The sequence below is a fragment of the Lipomyces oligophaga genome, assembly GCF_038497815.1.
Source record: "Lipomyces oligophaga strain CBS 7107 unplaced genomic scaffold V1516scaffold_1, whole genome shotgun sequence".
Lineage (NCBI taxonomy): Eukaryota > Fungi > Ascomycota > Lipomycetes > Lipomycetales > Lipomycetaceae > Lipomyces > [Lipomyces] oligophaga.
The window spans coordinates 1,069,763-1,083,267 of record NW_027117785.1 but is presented as its reverse complement, the minus strand read 5'-3'; the positions used below and the strand labels follow the sequence as shown (position 1 = coordinate 1,083,267).

General features: G+C 42.4%; 8 protein-coding genes across 8 annotated transcripts; 4 read left to right on the top strand and 4 right to left on the bottom strand.

The window, feature by feature from the left end:
- Positions 1-759: 759 nt before the first annotated feature.
- Positions 760-1,897, bottom strand: V1516DRAFT_668304 (uncharacterized protein). The gene has a single exon (XM_066920975.1). It carries the CDS (start codon positions 1,886-1,888, stop codon positions 839-841), a length of 1,050 nt encoding a protein of 349 aa, XP_066779862.1. The 5' UTR covers positions 1,889-1,897; the 3' UTR covers positions 760-838.
- Positions 1,898-1,978: 81 nt separating this feature from the next.
- Positions 1,979-2,871, top strand: V1516DRAFT_688617 (uncharacterized protein). The gene is made up of 4 exons (XM_066923787.1): positions 1,979-2,174; positions 2,293-2,353; positions 2,455-2,584; positions 2,639-2,871. The coding sequence occupies exons 1-4, from the start codon at positions 2,130-2,132 to the stop codon at positions 2,742-2,744; spliced, it is 342 nt and encodes a 113-aa protein (XP_066779861.1). The 5' UTR covers positions 1,979-2,129; the 3' UTR covers positions 2,745-2,871.
- A 121-nt stretch (positions 2,872-2,992) lies between these two features.
- On the top strand, positions 2,993-4,512 carry V1516DRAFT_688616 (uncharacterized protein). Its single transcript, XM_066923786.1, has 3 exons — positions 2,993-3,140; positions 3,191-4,210; positions 4,263-4,512. Exons 1-3 carry the CDS (start codon positions 3,077-3,079, stop codon positions 4,340-4,342), a joined length of 1,164 nt encoding a protein of 387 aa, XP_066779860.1. The 5' UTR covers positions 2,993-3,076; the 3' UTR covers positions 4,343-4,512.
- On the bottom strand, positions 4,369-5,122 carry V1516DRAFT_694096 (tyrosine phosphatase-like protein; the record flags this gene model as incomplete). The annotated part of the gene is made up of 3 exons (XM_066923928.1): positions 4,369-4,448; positions 4,509-4,648; positions 4,704-5,122. The coding sequence occupies 3 exons, from the start codon at positions 5,120-5,122 to the stop codon at positions 4,369-4,371; spliced, it is 639 nt and encodes a 212-aa protein (XP_066779859.1).
- Positions 5,123-5,447: 325 nt separating this feature from the next.
- Positions 5,448-6,797, bottom strand: V1516DRAFT_683167 (uncharacterized protein; the record flags this gene model as incomplete). The annotated part of the gene is made up of 1 exon (XM_066923494.1): positions 5,448-6,797. One exon carries the CDS (start codon positions 6,795-6,797, stop codon positions 5,448-5,450), a length of 1,350 nt encoding a protein of 449 aa, XP_066779858.1.
- Positions 6,798-7,201: 404 nt separating this feature from the next.
- On the bottom strand, positions 7,202-8,212 carry V1516DRAFT_668292 (Prp19/Pso4-like-domain-containing protein). The gene is made up of 4 exons (XM_066920974.1): positions 8,005-8,212; positions 7,899-7,943; positions 7,740-7,844; positions 7,202-7,689 (listed from the first exon to the last, which is right to left on the bottom strand). The coding sequence occupies exons 1-4, from the start codon at positions 8,018-8,020 to the stop codon at positions 7,436-7,438; spliced, it is 420 nt and encodes a 139-aa protein (XP_066779857.1). The 5' UTR covers positions 8,021-8,212; the 3' UTR covers positions 7,202-7,435.
- Positions 8,213-8,535: 323 nt separating this feature from the next.
- On the top strand, positions 8,536-12,047 carry V1516DRAFT_694094 (SNF2 family N-terminal domain-containing protein; the record flags this gene model as incomplete). The annotated part of the gene is made up of 3 exons (XM_066923927.1): positions 8,536-10,021; positions 10,070-10,132; positions 10,177-12,047. The coding sequence occupies 3 exons, from the start codon at positions 8,536-8,538 to the stop codon at positions 12,045-12,047; spliced, it is 3,420 nt and encodes a 1,139-aa protein (XP_066779856.1).
- Positions 12,048-12,254: 207 nt separating this feature from the next.
- On the top strand, positions 12,255-13,175 carry V1516DRAFT_661750 (uncharacterized protein; the record flags this gene model as incomplete). The annotated part of the gene is made up of 3 exons (XM_066920388.1): positions 12,255-12,592; positions 12,642-13,033; positions 13,087-13,175. The coding sequence occupies 3 exons, from the start codon at positions 12,255-12,257 to the stop codon at positions 13,173-13,175; spliced, it is 819 nt and encodes a 272-aa protein (XP_066779855.1).
- Positions 13,176-13,505: the final 330 nt, after the last annotated feature.

Genomic DNA, 13,505 nt, shown 5'->3' with positions numbered 1-13,505 from the left:
AGGCTGGCCAGTCCGAGCCACTAAAGAGCTCTCCACACATAACTAAGGCGCCTCCAGTAGCCAGCGCTAAAGAAGCCATGCTGTGTTCTACGCTATAAGGACATGCTGTACTGCAGAGAACGGGCGGCGTCGATGGTCTGTTCTTCCTTCCCAATTCGAATTCCAAAAATGTCCGCAATTAAGGGATTCAAAGAGTTTGCAAAAACAGCCGAACGCGCATGCGGGAGAAGGCCGATGGACGATTTGCAGCGAACCAAAAAAAAGTCTTTAAATCTGCCTGTCTGTCCTCGGACTACTTTGCAAGCTGTCTCCAATTCCTGTCCAGTCCGTTCCTGCATTGTCCTGAACTCTCAGCAACAGCCGAACTCGACCATGTTTTTGCCAATGCCATCTGCTTCAATGTTCTCGCGACAATCACATGCCCGGAAACCTGCTCCTGATCTCTCGTCGGCCGCCTCGTCGTCCTCATCGAGTCTGCGCACGCGCAACAGCCCCAAGCGTGTCCAGCACATCGACGACTCAAAAGACGGATCCTGCTCGAGCGAGCAGGATCCGTCTTCATATACTTCCTTCCCCTCACTGGAAGACTCACCTCCCGTCTCGCTCGCTCAGTCTGCTCGAAGGTCTCGCTAGATCCGTCCCGGCAGCGGCTCGACTAATGATGCGTTCTCCGGCTTCTCCAACTGTACAACCCTCTCTTCCACCATCCTCCCCCGGTCTTGCTCTTGCTCTTGCTCTCGGTCTCTGGCGTTTTATTGTCTTTTATTTGGGTTCCGGATACTTCACGACTCTTACGATGTATATATTTTTATGTTTCTATTAATATGCAATATTCCAATTATTTCCATTTCCGTTCAAGATCATCGAGCTCGTCTTCTAAGCCCACATCGCCCGCTCTTTGTCGTAATATCCCAAATGCTTGTTTGATTCGGTTGTCGTCGACAAACACTCGAGCGATTCCAAATCGCCCGCATCCCGCGACTTCGGTTAGTAATCGTTTTGCTCGGTCGACATACTCTCTCTTGTCTGGTTCGCTAGTGGCTCCTCGTCCGGCTTCTGTAACGGCTTCCAGAAAAGCTTCGATGGCATCTCCCTCGATGCCGCCTCGGCCAAATGTCGAATTCAACGTGCCGGTGGGTATTCCTCTGTACAAATATGCCAAAACTTGACGTCGCTCGCTCGCAGGTCGTCTGAGAAGTTGCGTGAGATCGTAGATTGATAGTCCGCCTCGCGGGAACGACTCGGGAATTGCTAGCTTCTGCAATGGTATTAATTCTGATTCCGTCGCCCGTTGCTCAATTTTTTCGACAGATTTAGATTTTCCCGCCGGATTAGACTCTACGATCAATTTGGCAAATTCATCTGGTAGAGTATCCACGACTTCTAACCGTCGGATCTCGATCTCCGGCTCCACGACTATCTTTGCTTTCGCTTCCTCAATTGGTTTTGGCTCGGTCTTTTGTTTCCTCCAACTCTTCTTCTCGTCCCAAGCAAGCCCATTTAATTCCTCTTTAACAGCCTTGTTTTCCGGCTCGATCGTTAGCGCAGTCTCAAGGTCTTGTCGAGCCTGCTTCAAGTCACCCAAATTCCGCCGAGCGACTCCTCTTCGCCATAGCATTTTCACAGCTAATTTATGCTTTGCCCTTCTTGCATCTTCCAGGGTCGAGCTACCGTGTGCTATTTTTAATCCTTCATTGCACGCATCCACAGCTGTCTGCCAATCTTTGAGTTTGATCGAGCATGCAGCTATATTGGATTCGAACACTGGATCATCCTTCGCTATCTTGCTCGCTTCCTGATACAGCACACGAGCTTCTTCGTAATTCCCACTTGTAAATAAGCTTGTGGCTATTGACTTTATTTGCCCAATGTCTCGTTTCGCAGGCATTCTTTATCCTATTAGTTTGTAGTTTTGATTATTCTTTTGGCTGGGTCACGACGATCAGTCCTTTGACCTGTTACTTTTTTCACGTGACCAGCCAAAGTTTGAGCACACTGAATTGAATCTTCTACGAACGTAATAATAGCGAGTTTTGCAGCATCTGAACTCAGTTCGGTTACTACTAGACAAAATTAATAGAGAATATATTTTGTTCTGTGTGGTTATCAGTTTCATTGTTTGAATAAAAATGGGTTCTATCGGCATTCCAATTAAACTGTTGAACGAGTCCCTGGTAAGATATATTGTAACTGATCTGTGAGCTTACGCGACCTCGTTTGCTAGTCTGCGATTGTGTTGCTTTTGATCTGTTTAGTTGATTCATCTACTGTGGGTATGCTGACAATGTCTAGGGACATACAATTACTTTAGAGCTTACCTCCGGTCAGACCTATCGCGGGAAATTACTTGAAGGTAACCGACACTGGATGCTGAGAGATTGAATCGAATTTATATTTAGATTTGATTATATCAATTTATACAACTTGCAAGTTTAGTCAAACTAACGAATATAGTCGAAGACAACATGAACTGCCAATTGCGGGACATCACTGTGACTGAACGAGATGGACATGTCGCGCATTTGGAGCAAGTATATATTCGTGGTTCACATGTCCGGTTTTTTATTGTTCCTGACATGCTCCGGTGAGTCGATTTTGCCTCCGGTTGTGTTTTTCCACAATATACTAACGGACACAGAAACGCACCAATGTTCAGATCCTCCGGGTTGAAAGGTAGAGGAGTTGGCTTGGCGAGAGGAAGAGCCACCGTTCAACGAGCAGCAAAAATTCAAAAAACTAGATGATCTGATTTATTGAGAATAGTTATGGAATTGTATGTATATTCACTTGTTCGTTTCCATCCACGTGTATTGTTTTTTAGCTTGTATATTTCCTCGGTCTTGATTAATAGTAGTTTATTTTCTGATTTAATTTTAAAGTACATTCAATGGTGTCTAATTTTGTCTATCAAAATTATTTATCATATTTCTTCATGTAGGAGACTGCAATTTATAAGCTTATTAGTGATTAATTAAAGTATTTAAATGCCACTCAAGGTGAAGGTGCGGCGACTCAATGCTAAATATGTCATTCGTCTTACAATAAGTTGATTCACTCATTGCGAAGCATCGACAAAATGACTGAAAAGCGGATTTTAGTTCTAGGTCGACCGAATTCAGGCAAATTCACACTTTTGAAAGGTATATTGATTTCTGAATCTACATAGAATTATGCACCTAATCGCCCCTAGAATTAACTGGAAGCGTTCCCAATGCAAGAGGTGAAGGCATAGCAGATCAAAATGTAATAACCTTAACCGAACCGTTAACAGAGTCTTGCAATAATACGAACGAAGAAAAATTATCAGACGGTGAGATTTCCGATCAGAGAGCTTCACATGCAGGACTCTCGCATAGTATTACACTCTCTACTAAATATTACACGCACACGGTCCCGATATGGCTTGATGAATACTCGGCCGGTGAAAATATTGATGAACAAGGGATCGAGACATGGGCCGCCGAATTCGCATCCGAAGAAGCGAAAGATGTGGTAGCAGCCATAGGAGCGATAGTATTCACATTTCGCAAACCAGACACTGCTGATGACGTCGTCAAAGTTAGACAGCTGGTAGCGTCGGAGGTTAAACACATCCAAGCTGCTTTGGCCACGCAATATCAACGACGATTGAAAGGCGATGACAGTCTAGAGGAAGAAGATTACGATGATTATGCTGATCTGTTGGATTGGGACGGAATATGCCTAGCTGTTGCCATGCCGCCGTCTTCCTTGCCAAAGTCCAAAGCAATCGATTTGGTCCCCGAAGATTGGGAAGTTACGTTGCAGCCTTATGGCTTTGAGTACATCGATTTCGAAAAAACCGGCCGTAACGATTACGGAGAATTGACTGGACCTCCGCGAATCATCGAAGCTCTAGAAACATTTAGCTGGAGTAATCAGCCGACGAGTTCGATTGATCGGAACGGATATCTAGCTTATGATTCTGATATTGATGATGACGATGATCAACACAATGGCAGACAAGATGAATTCGATGAACCAACTAGACAGAAAAAATTTGATAGTGAATTACGGGAGATGCAGTTGGAAATGGCTGCCATTCATTTTGCTCTTGATGAAAATGAAAATGAAAACGAAAGCGAAAACGAAGACCAAGAAGAGGCGGACGATGTGCGCAACGACAGGCCACTCGCGGAAAATGATATAGATGAGTTGGAAAAAATCATGCAGCGCATGAAGCAAATTAGAGGTATTATATAATAGGCTATTGTTTTCTGATTATGAATCGTGCTAATTAATAGAAATGGGAAAAGGACTGCCACTCGAAGAACGACAAAAGCTAGCTGACCAAGTCGCAAATGACTTGATGCGATTGATTTAAAATTGTATGTAATTTTAAAAAATGCCCTATATTTCACGTCGTTTGCCCATATTCTTCATGATTCTGCGTCTTTGTTTCATCATATGCGTAAAAAGTGTATAGAATCCTAGATATTAGTATCAAACTTACAATCCGCGCAAAATTACAACATCTCGCAGCTACCCACCAGGAATATACGTCAAAACAATGACAATAAGAAAATAATAATAAAGTGGACTGAGTTTCTTTGCATCGGTCAAAGAAGCGTAGATGACCAGTAATTCACTTGACACTCCAGCCGGATAGAGAACAAAAAAAGTATTATATCTGAATTCAAACAATTTAGTCCTTTGAATTTCACCACTTACAGTAGTTAACTGACCTCAACCAGACAAGCCATTTCGATGGACTTCCCCGTAGACTAGATGCGTAGAAAGAATATCTGATAATCTCCGTAATCGACCAACAAATCAACATTGTTGAAAATGCTAACGTTTTGGCTCCCGACCGAGGAAACAACCAAGTGACGCCCCAAGTCAGCAGCAATCTACTGAAAACCTGCATGACAGTCGTGAAAATCGGAGACCTGACCAGGCCAATGGCCGAATGAACGATTTCTAGAACCGCTCCGGTCTGCACATATCTGGCAAAATCGCATACCCCACCAGCTACATTCTCTGGACCCAAGATGGGCATGATTAATAGCACACGTAACAAGACCGCAAACCAGAAAAATGCTGATATCGTATTATATAAAACCAAATAATGGGTCTTTAATGACACTGCCGGCTTATTATGCATGGCTGGTTTCTTGGAATGACCTCGGCCCACATCCACGTCGTCGTCAACTGTGGAAATACCCATCGGAATTGTCGTCGGCGTCGTAGGACTCTTAATTGTGCTTCTCCTGCGCTGTGCCATTACAATATCTAGAACAATTGCGGATAACAACCGTTCGATCGCACGTCCTAAAAGTAGAAACTACCACGCGTAAAGTGACCAAAAGAAATTGATTCCAGGTAATCAAGTCTTCACGCCGCAGATCAGCTCCTCCAAATGTTACTAATTCCGTTACTTAAAATCTATTTACAACTACTGCAACATTTTTTAAAATACATATAAATGCTTAAGTATATACCTGAAACATTCCTCGTTGTCCAGTAATATTCTGCTCGCATCCGTTAACAACGCAGTCTCGTGTAGACCCAGAACCTGTTCCTCCCCGCTTCGGCCGCCGATTAGGTCTGACATAACGTAAATGCGTAGATGCACAGCGACCACAATATACGTGCCCACATTTGGCCACAAATATTTGTTTTTGTCGTTTCTGGCGAATGACTTCTTGTTCGTTCACAGCTATGTCTTGTCCTTTTTCGGCGCCTAATGGTTTCTTTAGCTCACTTGGGTCCTTAGCCGCGCCTGAATTCACTGCCTCTTCCGTCTCAGATTGTTTCAAACCAAATTCAAAAATTTCAGTACTTGTTGTCAATCGAGTTTGTTTGGAATCTGATTCATTTACATCTGGACACCGGGAATCAGGCGACCCAAGTTCTGACTTGCATTCAGCACACACAACTTTGAGCCCCGGTTTCAGAGATCGTGTAAAATGGGACCTCGCTTCTGCAAGTACTGGCGGTTTAGGAGTTCGGATTGATGACTGTAAATTTCGAGAACGGGTTTGGCTTTCGAATGCTATCGAAACCAATGGATCACTCAGGCCTTCGTGATACATCTGTCCCATGAAATAATAGGGTATTAAACTTGAGCCGGCTCTCGGCCTGGCATCCAAAAAAAGCTCTAATACGCCAGACGGCTGCCGTTCAAATAAATTTCCCGCATCTGCTGTTTCTGACCGTACTGGAATTGCTCGTCGCTGTCCCACACCATTCTCAGTTACAAGAGCCGTATGCCGACGCCGAAAATTTCCAAACCCTCCATTTGCACGAACAGTTGCAGTTCGAGATTGACGTTCGCTCGTTTCCATTCCCGTTGACACAGATGCTCCGACAGATCGTGCTCTTTGGGCTCGTTCTAGCGCTGCAGCTTCAACATCAATCGGCTCAGTGTTGCTATTTTGATAAATAGCTGTCTGCGGGCTAGTTGACCAGAACGGCAATTGTGCGCTCTCTCGAGCTTCAGAAAGTCTCTGCATTCGACTCAGTCTTCGAGAAAATGAAGGGGGCTGAGCGTTCTGTATTCGGTCGCGCTCTATCAGCCGGCGTAAATCAGTACCATCGTGAACTGCATATCTAGGGTTTATTCGCTGAGACACTGGCTGACTGGGCGGCCTTGGATAATTTTGTTGTAAGGGTGAATGTAGTGTAGAACGGTGGGTAGGCATTGAATCCAAATCAATCACTTGTTGGAGATCGTCAACGTCCGGGTTCTGTCGAACATTAGGTAGTTCGCCTATAACCTGTCCCTCGTCGGACAGCCGTATTCGACTCGGCCGGCTGCTTGAATCGCCTTCACTCATTTTCAGCTTATCGTTTTGTATTCTTGATCACTCCGAAATATAACTATATTCTCTTGAAAAACCACTATAGTCTGCCTGCCCGCCACCAAGATTGTCTCATATTTGCCGTCGAACACAAACGCTTTGTACTAAACTTGACTGCGGTAGAGCACGTAATTAGTTTTTCCAAACTAACAGTATTTCTGTTAGAATAGCTCGACAGAAGTAGTCAGAATATTAAACTCCAATTGCTGCCGATCAATTATACTATCTGATTTGCAGTTGCGCGAAAAAAAGTCACGCTTATCAAGTTCCGATTATATTTATTTCTTGAGTGGGAGTTGAGACGAATTGTTTGTCGATTTGGGCTACTGTCTAGAGAGTGCACAACAAAACTGGTCAAATACAATCATTAATGTTTATGAGGGCAACTAAGTGTTCTTATATTATCCAGAGATTAAGCATTGCTGCCTAAAATCTAGTTAGATGGTAAGCTCCGAAGGCTATTTAGATTTTGCATCTTACAGATTTTGAACTATATCTTATAATTTCAAATCGACACAACGTATGATGGGTATTATATCATATCAAACATCGTAACTGATTATCATATTCTCTATATTACACAAATTTTGTTATCATAAAGCCATTTTCTTCCATCAATCGGATTTTCCCGCGTTAGCTCTCGCAATAGCTGCTTTAGCTTCATCTCGCTCGGTTGCAAGTCGAGCAGCAACTTTCACTGCAGCATCATGATAATACAAAGTTGAACTTAGTTCTTTCCGAACTTCTGATATTTGCTTGTTTAGCTCAAAACATTCGAGCGCGAGCGCATCGTATTCGGTCTGAAAGGTCTGTAATAACGATGGAATGGAATTTGATGTTGTGGCTCGGGGAGTTATTATTCTGGATGCTATAGAAATGTCAGAACCGCAAAACTACCGAAATATTAAAAAAAAGTACATTTAATCTCGATTAAGTCATCTTCTGTCAATGATTCACCATTTAACGGATCTTGATTATTCTGATAGATATATTCCTCGATAGCGGACTTTTCGAAAACCCCTCCTAAAAGCTTATTAGAGACGATAATTTTTGCAAAATGAATGATCTTGACCATACCACTTTTTTTGGAAATTACAGGATTGTGTAGTGGCTTTCCCGTCACTAAATCTGTTGTTAGACTGGTCTAGCTGCGCTGAATCACTCACGGTCTAAAGTCACTTACGCGCACAAACGGTCATCTTGCAATAACCCACTAATAACTAGTTCAATATAACATTCACAGCTAGAGAAGCAAAGTGGTAGTCCAAATATCTCTCCAAGGCAATCCAGGTAATCTAAAACAATCCACAACAATCCACAATTATCCACACCAGTCGGTGCAAGTTCTGGTCTCAAGGTTTTTACCTTATCACATGACCACGCGAGAGAATGTATGTGCGAGGACGCAGGATTAATCAATCTACATACATGTCTCATGATTATTCACTCTCCAGATTCTTTTCAAATCAAAAAGGACTGTTTTCGTTCGAAACCTGTGTTTACTAAATTAAAGTATCAGATTTTGTCGTCTCGACTTATTTGAATTATCTTGACCGAGTTGCAAAGAGTTGGTGTTTGACGCGCATGGCACGCGTCGAGATTGACTCTCTTGTAGTACAGGACTTTATACCAACCTGATTATTTGAATGGGCCCTACATCTTGAACTGTGAATGCCAATTACGAATTATCTCAGAGGCAATTATATTTTCCAAAATGAGTCCTCTATCGAAGCGTCGGCGGTTTTTCAAAGATGAGGACTCATTCCAAAATAGCGCGGAGTCTAATCATATTTCGAATATGAAGAATGATCCCATTCCAATTTCAAGTTCTAAAATTGACTCGATAACTTCATCATCGCCCAATATTTCTTCTAGTACTCCTTCATCATCTCCTCCACCAGCGGATAAGACAGTGTCGACAAAATTTGAAAATACTGTATTGACTGATCTAGTTGGTCCGCAACTTGGCAACATGTCTCTGATCAACCGAGAGCTATTCGAATCGGTGTCATCAATAAAAATGAATGATGAAGATTTTCAGCTTCTTTCAAATCTAAGTGATGGCGATATCACGCTTGCCATGAATGCTGTGTTAGATGGAACCTTTGACGAGATCAAGAAACGCTCTCGACTGTTATCGAATGATGGGAAAGGAGAGACTTCCGAATATTTCTCTACAACTAATCATAAACAATCCACCCTTGTCAAAGATCAATTTACTATTTCGAGTTCAGATCCTCTACGCATTTTGAACTCAGCAAAATCACACAGTCCCAAGTGGTCCAAACGTTATATTGGTTGCTTTCAAGTTGATGGCTGGGCTATTCGATCCGGTCGGAACTTGATAAAATATGGAGACAAAATCATTTTAAAACGCAATTCTCGTCAAGCCATATTGGGAAAGCGATCTGTTGCTGCCTCTCAGAAGGCTCGAGAAAATGATATCATGGTCAAATTTGCGCTTGAAAATGGAATAGAAATTGGGCGATTGCCTTCAGATCAAGCAAGATTTGTATCGACTTTGTTAGACTTGAAAATTTGTTCGTTCACAGGAACTTGTATTTTTGCGGAGGAATCGCTGAAGACGGGAGATAATATCTATTTGCAATTAGAATGCTATCTTCATCGAGATGCATTCATTCATTCTGTAGAGAACATGTCAAGTTCGACTCCGGCTCCATCTCAATCTCCGTTTGGTATAGCTATTGCATCCGAGTCAGGCGACGAACTGACACTTCGCCTTCGTCAGCTTGCTCTTGTGAAATTATTTATGGTCATTTGTCTAAAGCCTGTTCAAACAAATGACCTAATTCAAAAGCATCAGAACCGTGGAACTCTAGAGGCTGAGGCTATGGCCGAACAATTTGATGTCAGAGTGAGCGAGGCCAGCGCAAGTAGAGAGGAATCTGAACCAGATACTATGGATGAAAATCAATTGGATGCGTTATATAGAAAAGCTCAAGAGTATGATTCAGACATGCCGGAACAAGAACCTTTCAATAGTTTCAACATGAAATTATGGCCCTATCAGAAACAAGGTTTGAAGTGGATGATTTCAAGGGAACTAGGATCAGATGCAGAAGATGCTAGAAAGATCAATTCACTTCATCCACTGTGGGAAGAATATGAATGGCCGACTCAGCTCGATGGAAACCGTATAGAAGAAAACGACAACAAATTTTACGTTAATCCTTATAACGGTAAGCTTTCAGGTTCTGCTATTTAGGCTTGTCTAATTGAGCGATTAGGAGAGCTTTCTCTAGAGTTTCCCAAAATGTGCCAAACTAATTATGGTGGCATTCTTGCAGATGGTGAGTATTACTGAATCTACTCGATAACATTCTGACAAGATTAGAAATGGGTCTTGGTAAAACGATTTCTACCATGGCATTAATTCATTCGAGTCCATATGATGAAACACAGCATCCGGGAGCAGAACATCAGAGAGCAAAAGATTTTGCACCTACTACCACTCTTATCGTTGCGCCCATGTCGTTACTGACGCAATGGGAAGCAGAGGCCAAAGCAGCTTCGAAGCAAAACTCGATAACAGTCGTTCTCTATTATGGTGAAGCCAGAGTGGTTGATTTGCGACAGTTATGTGTTGGACGACCTAAACGAGGAGATATGCGGCCCATTGTTGTGATAACAAGTTTCGGTATGCTGAGTTCTGAATGGACTAGAAAAGGATCTAGCGACGCAGAACTATTTAATATACATTTTTTGCGTGTTGTTCTGGACGAAGCACATACCATTCGTAACCGTGCCTCTCAGACCGCTCGAGCATGTTATGATGTACAAGCTGATCGAAGATGGGCCCTAACTGGAACTCCTATTGTCAATCGTCTTGAAGACTTATACAGCTTAATCAAATTTCTACGTGTTGAGCCATGGAGCCATTTTCCATTTTGGCGCACGTTTGTGACGAAGCCATTTGAAGCGAAAAGCATTGTCAAAGTTTTAGACGTTGTTCAAAGCGTTTTGGAGCCACTGTTGCTTCGTCGAACAAAGACAATGAAAGATAAAAATGGAAATTTGTTGGTTAGTCTTCCTGCTAAGACAGTTCAAATTGAAAAAATCCAGTTTACCGAACCTGAGCGAAAGGTTTATAACGAATTTTATAGACGGGCGAAACAAACATTTAATGCTCGTTTGGCGGCGGGAACAGTAATGAAATCGTACACTACTATTTTCGCGCAGATTTTACGACTCCGACAGTCTTGTGATCATCCATTACTTGTGCAATCTCAGATCCCCAAAGATGAAGCCGATAGTAATGGAGATGAAGAAGAAAAGTCGAATGAGAGTGAGAGCGGGGTGTTAGATCAGGAAGATAATATGAATTTGAAGGAGTTAATTTCCAAATTCAATTCACGTGAAGAGGAGATGAGTGCCCGAGATGCTTATGGATTGGAAGTATTGCAACAGCTAGGCCAAGAAACTGAGCGAGAATGCCCAATTTGTACCTCGGAACCGATCGAGGACAAAGTAGTCACATCATGTTGGCATATGTCCTGTCGAGATTGTTTACTTGGCCATATTAAATTTCAGCGAGATCATGGGCAAACTCCTCGATGCCATAGCTGCCGGTCGCAGATATCTGAGGAAAATATGTTTGAAGTTCTCGAAGATAGCGACCAGCTTGTGGGAGGGAAGCCAGATATACGACTGCGCAGATATAAGCCTCATTCGTCTGCAAAGATTTCCAGATTGTTAGTTAAGCTTAAAAGTATTCGGAAGGACGAGCCAGGTACAAAATCCGTCGTGTTTTCTCAGTTCACATCGTTTTTGGATATTATCGAGAAGAATCTCCATCAGGAGAAATTTAAATTTTTGAGAATCGATGGCATGACACAACAGAAACAGCGTGCATACGTACTCGATACTTTTAAGAATGCACCGGGTGAGATGGTACTACTCCTTAGTTTAAAGACTGGAGGGGTGGGACTGAACCTAGTGACTGCAAGCAAGGTTTTCATGATGGATCCTTGGTGGAGTTATGCCGTTGAATCTCAGGCGATCGATCGTATCCATAGAATGGGACAGACACAGAACGTGAACGTGTATAGGTTTATTGTTTCAGATTCCGTCGAGGAAAGGATGTTGAAAATTCAAGAGCGTAAAAAATTTTTGGCGAGCAGTTTGGGGATGATGACAGATGAGCAACAGAGGGGAAGTAGTATTGAGGATTTTAAAATGTTGTTTGATTTGGATATTGTTTCATAAGCTATATATATATTAATTAGTTATAATGGACTAGTTGGGAAATCTCCCAAAGTTGAGTTTGAGTATGCCTGGCTCGCTCAGATTGAAATCAGTTATGACTGACTACATTGTCAAATTCACAGGCTGGATGTATTTTTTTCCATGAGACCTACTAATTCTTGTTTGATCTTGTAAGAGCTAGACCAAACAAATTTGAGGAAAATATCGATGTCAACATCGCAGCAACATAAAATTCATATGAATCGGAGGCGAGGCGGGGCAGGTCCCAAGCAAGATGACCTGGAAAATGTAGGATTGAATAGTTCGGGAACAATAGCTGAAGGAAATGGAGCGGCACTTCTTGACTCAGCAATGCCGCAATCAGCAGGGGATAGGAAAATTCATGCGAGAAGTTTGAGTAGTTTCACAGATATTTCGGATTCTCTGGATCAAGAAAAGAGAAATCCTTCAGGATCTACGACAGCTATTCCAAAAAGTATTAAGGAAGGTGCAGTATCAGGGCCTACGTACAAAGAACCCAACAAAAGACTGTTGAAGAAAGCAGGGTATCATTGACACCTCCCTCATTTGGGCTTGTTTACTGACTAGCTCCAGATTAATTGCACGATCGCTTGAGCGCCGATGTCTGGAAGCTCAAGAACAGTACACAACGCGCGAAAGCAACATTGGTCGCATAGAGCAAGAGCTCGATGAGCGGACTCGCGGAGTGGAGGAGCAAGTTAAAAAGCTCCGTGACCTACAATCTGAGCAGCTACAACTAGCTCGAACACTCGAGCAAACTGCAAGTCGAGCACAAAGCGAGTACGCAGTAAAATTAGAAAAAATCGATGCATTTACTAAAGAGCTCGACAAAATCGACGAATTCGAATCCCGCGTTAAACGAGCTACCGGACGAATGAATGATTGTCGTTCAAGACTGAATGCACTCCGACAAAATATCGAGAACGAGAAGCAGCGCCAGGATGCATATGAACGCAGAACTACAGGTAGGCACATTTTTGAATCTTGGTAAACTCCTTATAATGCTAACCTTGGCTAGCAAACCGAAGTATATTTTGGAGTTGTCTGGCTTGTGGCGGAGCAATAGCAGTAGCTGCATATGCATTTACACTGTTTAGACGAGTTTGATTCGCAAGACATGGAAATGCATACTGATAACTAACGAACCACCCATCATCATTCGCATTGTAATATATTCATTATTTGCTGTAAGAACTTGAGAAGATTATTTCAATTCTGGATTTATCAATCTTGGTCGACTAATTGCTGTGTATGTTCACGTGACCACGCGTAAACGCTGCTCAAAATATATACTCGTCTTGTATTCTCTCGATTCACGTTATATTGAACTATGAAAATAACCGTAATAATACAGATATTTTCTATTTTGTATCTTTTTTGGATTCAATATCAATGTCGTATATCGTGTATGATCGAGGTAGGCTCAAACTATGGTAT